This window comes from Henckelia pumila, chromosome 4, assembly GCF_033568475.1.
Source record: "Henckelia pumila isolate YLH828 chromosome 4, ASM3356847v2, whole genome shotgun sequence".
In the NCBI taxonomy this organism is placed as follows: domain Eukaryota; kingdom Viridiplantae; phylum Streptophyta; class Magnoliopsida; order Lamiales; family Gesneriaceae; genus Henckelia; species Henckelia pumila.
Window position 1 is genome coordinate 18,358,750 of NC_133123.1, and position 5,923 is coordinate 18,364,672.

Here is a 5,923-nt window from a genome sequence, read left to right on the forward strand (position 1 = left end):
TCCGTAGCGCACTCGTGTTTTCCCGCCATTTTCCGACCTCCCTGCTCCTCCGCCTTCTGATCCGGACTCCGCCGTTGCGTCCGGCGGAGGAAGGTCCATTACAAGGACTCCCACTTCGAGAGAGGGAAAAATAGCTCGTCTCCGATTGGCTCTGGTTCTTTACCGTAAGGAGCGGCGGTCGCAAGCCTTTTCAAAGACGGAAGGTCCGCCGTCCCATTCTCTCGTTCGTAAGTTCATCTGCCTGTGACTGCTAATCTGCACGTGATTGCGGATATTCAGCTGTAATTTTTCAGGTTCAGGGTTTTAAAATTTAGTTTTCTATCTGTAGTCTGGGACCAATTGATTCGTGTTCTCCGCGTGCTTTGCCGGGAAAATTGAATTTTTTGAAATGGTTGGAGAAAGAGTTGCGGACGAAAGGGAAGATATGGAAATTGACGGAGTAAAAGCAGAGAAAAAGATTACTAATGAAATTCCGGATGGGTTCAATGCCAATTTCCTCAAAATTTACTATGGTAATTTTGTCGAGTTTGCTTCGAACCTTTTTTCAACTTCATTGATTTCTGCGATTGAATTCTATTTGTATGATTTTACCTGTTTCCACCGATCCGCTCTGTGGGTAACAACCGTTGGAAAGATATGATTGAATCTCCATCTTTCATTTTTGAGATGTTTCATTGGATTGGGATGGAGATTTCTTCACATTGCTCAGGTGGAAAAATCAAACGCATCTCTAGAATTGAAATGGAGAATTATTTCTGAATTTGTTTCACTGCACTTCATTGAAACACATGCTTGCAGATATGATCTTGATCATCATGATGCCTTTTTCCTCCAATAAAGCAATAATTTTATAAACAGAATTTCTGAAGCTATTTTTATCTTTTCAGGAAAGTTTTTTCCATACGCTGATATGCATAAATGGATGTCATATGGAAACGGTGATCCTCATTTTTCATTAGCATGATTTATAGGTACTCGTGTTTCTTTATTGCTTTCCGTTCACTTTTCTTAACTGTATGTTTTGGTTGATTACTTGTAGATGGAAAACATCCTGGGTGTGATCACTCCTACTTTGGGCGAAGAGAGTTTTCTTTTACTTTGGATAATGACATTTATTTGCGGTTTCAGTCCTTCAACAGTTCTGCCGAACTGGAAAAGGCCATAAAGGAGAAATGCCCTTTCAAAATTGACATAGGTCCTGTTTATAGTGTGGATGTAAGTATAGCTTAATTAACATTTGTATAGATGGTTGTTGGTAGTGATATTTATCTTTTTATTTTGTGGATCTCGCCGGTAATTATACGGTAGGATTATATAGGATACTTTGAATTAAAAAAAATATTGCATTGTATTAAAAGGTAGTTATACTTCACCATTTTGAAATTGATATTGCTTTGCGATGTTCTTGTCAGTGCAATAGTTTTTTGTTCTTTTCTTCGCCATCTGTATTGTTTCCCTTTATGTTGCAGCCTGCAAAGAGGCATGCTTATTCCCAGTCTGGTGATAATGTTTTCACACCAGTGGAGAGAGAACTTATATTTGATATAGTAAGTCACTTTTCTCTCATACTTTTGATTTGATTGTTTAAATATCATACAGAAGGCAATATAACCATTTCTAAGGAAGCATAGATTTGACCTCCGGACATTTTCTCTGGTAGGATATATCGGATTACGACGATGTTCGGTATTGCTGTTCGGGAGCTGATGTTTGCCCAGAATGCTGGCCATTGATGACAGTAGCTATCAAAGTGATTGATAAAGCGCTTAGAGGTTTGAAGTGAAGCATTATAAAAAAATATTCAAATCGTTCAACAGTCATTTTGATGTTATGATGGGTTGACGAACGAGAGTGTTGAGAAAACAAAAATTAGATACCAAACATGCAAATTACTTTCCCAATGTTCAGTCGTATAAACAATATGTCTAAAGTTGGTGTTATTCTGGTGATATATGTGGGTGCACAGACCTGCAGATAAAGACAATAATACATCAACTATATATCTAATGTTGGTGTTATGCTGGTGATATATGAGGGTGCATCGTCTACAGGCCTGTAGAGAAACAGTGCGATAATACAATATTCATTTTAAGCTTTTCTGGACTGATGAGGATGCATAACATTGATTGTAGTTTGATTTGGAAAACAAAACTTTCCAAATCTTAACATCTATGATGTTTCTTATCGTGTGTTTATAATAACTAAGATGGGTTTACTCTGTCTCCTGTTGCTGTGACTTTCATTGTAAGTTGTAAGTAACCCTTCGCTCTTGCTGGTTAACACCATGAATTCAGCCATGTCTGTTAATTGTTTCTTGAGCAGTGTCCCCTGCAACGAAAGAAAAAATGCTTGTCTGAGTTTATTTGGATGCTTTGTCTAACACGTCCATGTCCATGCTAACCATATATATGCTTCTCTCTGCAGATGATTTCGGATTTAACCACATCTTATGGGTATACAGCGGCCGTCGTGGTGTTCATTGTTGGGTTTGTGATGGGAAAGCACGAAGGTAATGGTGCATTATTTGAGGATTAGTTCAAATGATCTACAGTTTCTAGCTGCTAACTGCAAACTAAACTCTATTAATTACTAGGTTGAGAAATGAACAAAGGGCTGCTATTGCAGAATATTTACACGTCCACAAGGTTATTTACATTCTTTGTGAACAACTGATGTCAGTTGTCTATTCAACTTATGCTGTTCTGTGTTAAAAGCGTTTTTTCCTTCTTCAGGGAAATGAAAATAGCCTTAAAAAAGTTTCCCTTGAGGGTGGTTTCTCACTACATCCTTTCTTAGCGTAAGCGTATGATAGATATGATTTATAAATCATATGTGATCCATACCACCAATTACACTCTTTGTAATGTTGCAGGAGATCATACACCGATATTTTGAAAGATTTTTTTGAGGGAGAGTTCCTTGCAAATCAACAATTGTTTTCGGATGAGGAAAGATGTGAAAAGATATTGGGAATGATTCCTGATGAATGTATGCTAACATGATTTCCTATTGTTTTCCTCTTTATTTCCTATTGTTTTCCTCTTTCATGGTTAAGTTATTTACTGCCTAAGTAATGCAGCTATTACTTCTGAGCTGCGAGGGAAGTGGCAGGATAACAAGCGCTCTCGTGATGATGTTAATGTTGCTAGATGGGGCCATCTTAAACACTTTCTGCAATCTGGAAAACAGAAGGTAGTCCTCATGGCAATCATGTTAGTACCGTTTTATTACTTTCTATGAAGGCACAGCTAGTAAAAGGAAACTACAGCTATAAAAACGACAAACTCTAGAAGAAATGAGATACTTGATGATTGGCTCCCTTCATTTAAATTACTAATTCGAGTGTTTTGGACTTTTTAGAAGATAAACGTGGAACTGTTTGCAGCTTGATCCAGTTACCTTTCAGTTTCTAATTTCTTTTACTTGTTCTAACGAATCCACTGTCTATTCTTCTAGTTTAAACCGAAGGAAAGCATTGTTGAGTTTCCTTATCGTAGCGTTATTGTAGCTAGCTTTTTCAAGATGTATATATTGATTTGTCTGAATTCTGAGACTTATTGCTTACTTTTTCAGTCGCCGGCTATTCGTAGATGCGTAGAAGAGATTGTCTTCTCTTTTACCTATCCAAGACTTGATATGGAGGTTTGACACATTCTCTTCTCTCTATTTCAAAGATTTACATTCCAGTAAGTTGTGAGTCATAGTTTTGTATCAAAACCATCTAATTAGGCAGCATAGTTTATCATACTGACCGTATCTCACATGAAATATTTTGGCTGCAATGTCAGGTTTCAAAGCACATGAATCACTTGCTGAAGGCACCATTCTGCATACACCCGAAAACAGGTTTCTCGTTCGAATACTGTCATGTTTCTAATAAGAGATTTTCCAGGATATGAATAGAAGGAAGATAATTGACAAGAAGCATTCTGAGCTCATGTTTGGCTGCATATGTTTCTCTCTTTTCTTTATTTCCTCTAGGTCATGTTTGTGTTCCCATCGATCCCAAGCATTGTGAAGAATTTGATCCTTCTGCTGTTCCAACCCTTTCAAAGGTGTGAAACCTTATGCCTCAAATTATTTTGGATTTTTTTAATGGATTTTGTAGTTGTCATATAAAATGCCAAGTCATTTTAGTTCTTGTCAAGTCAGAGGCAGTTTAATTTAATGATAGATGTCAATGTGCCCGTCAACTCCTATGAAATTGCTTCAGATTCTGCTGTGGGTCAATGTTTGTTGGGACAGTTTCTCGGATCAGAGTATTTACCTTCCAGATAGATGCTGCGTATTGAGCTAGTGTGCTGATGAAATACTGTATTGCTCCTGGCCGAGGCATAATTTCTCATGAGAAATTATGTATGTTGACTCGATGTATTGGCGTCACTGATATATAACAAATACATTCACCATTTTGGCATGAAATACATTTCAAAATGTTTCATGGAATAATGTGATGAATTGATTGCACTAGCCACCTCGAGCTAAATTCTCGTAGGAAATTTTCAGCGACTTGTTTCTTCTGTGCACTGGATTTAATTTACTACATTTTTTGTTTAGCTAATTTCCTGGTTTATTGTGAGGTATAGACAAGGATGCCTCATCTCTACAGCGAAGGAAAACAATATTAACATCAGACTTGAAAGTGACCTGGATGGATAATAAAAACCATCAGTGTTATGCCTTCTTGCAGCTGCTATGTGCAGACACTCTCTTCTGCCATGATTTAATTGTGCTATATGTTTAGGCTACCTAGTCCAATCATGTGCAACACCTGAATTAGTGGTCAGCTTTGAGCCTTGAAAAGACCCTTGTGTTTCAGGTCTTGTTAGATTCAGACATTGATGGTTTTAAGAGATAGTTCCAACCTGATTGCATGTCATCTCAGTGCTGTACTGAAGCGAAAATTTTATGACTTATTCACCTTTCGAACAATCTGCAGCTTCTTGAAGAACTTAACATGGGAGCTTTGCGATCAGATGGCGAAGATGGTATGGTGCCAATGTTTCCTAGCTTTAACTCTCTCTCATGCACCCATACGTCCGCACTCACATCATAACATGACTGCAATGCGAATATTTTGACATTTTTTTGGGCTTTTGACCCGTGACAGAACTGGAAAATAGCTTGCTTGGACAGTCAATCAAATATTTCAGGTCATCTTTCTTGCTGCCACTTCTCAAGTCCTGCAAGGTACATCAAAACCAGAATGTTACCTTTATTTCTCAGCTGCATTCAATCTTTATGCGAGGCCTAACGGGTTCTATTTTCGAGCAGGAAGAGATTGAAAGTTCATATGCCGCCAAAATTCAGCAATCAAATAACTCCCTAAGCTGGTAAAACATAATCTTTTCTCATTTGGAAGGTCCTTTCCGTGTATCTCTACTGTTTCATGTTAACGAATGTGGAGAAAAATGCGATTTATTATGGCATGTTTTTTTCGTTTCATAACTTAGTTTTAAATGCAGAGAGAATTATAACATGAAAAGTCCTTTTTGTGCTTGGTGTATCTTGTGTATTATTCATGTTTAAATAGTTAAACATGAATATTTGACTCCTTTGACAATTAAATTTTTATTCACCCAAAATTGTTTGAATACAAACATCTACTGTAAACTAACATTTGATGTTTTGATAAATTTCAAGTTTAATTTGACTGAAACCCACTCATTTATTTTCAAAACCAAATTTCCAACGTTAAGAGTCGTTGGTGTTACTGTTATCTCACCTTTATGCCGGGTACTGGTGGGATATATTAAGGCACTGTTTGATTTGAGTGATAGGATAAGTAATTGATAGATAAGTAATATACTGTAAATTAAAAATAAATAAGAAAAAATAGTTAATACATTATTTGATTTGATAGATAGATTATAATTTATTTGATTTAATTGATGTAAAATTATTAATTAATAAATAGATAAAT

General features: G+C 36.7%; 1 protein-coding gene across 1 annotated transcript; it reads left to right on the plus strand.

The window, feature by feature from the left end:
• LOC140865842 (uncharacterized) lies at positions 1-5,569 on the plus strand. The gene is made up of 17 exons (XM_073270643.1): positions 1-227; positions 329-512; positions 888-938; positions 1,040-1,215; positions 1,470-1,547; positions 1,661-1,772; positions 2,425-2,509; positions 2,594-2,645; positions 2,733-2,797; positions 2,873-2,988; positions 3,080-3,192; positions 3,574-3,642; positions 3,789-3,846; positions 3,982-4,055; positions 4,940-4,988; positions 5,111-5,190; positions 5,275-5,569. Exons 2-17 carry the CDS (start codon positions 389-391, stop codon positions 5,335-5,337), a joined length of 1,365 nt encoding a protein of 454 aa, XP_073126744.1. The 5' UTR covers positions 1-227; positions 329-388; the 3' UTR covers positions 5,338-5,569.
• The last annotated feature ends 354 nt before the right edge of the window (positions 5,570-5,923 follow it).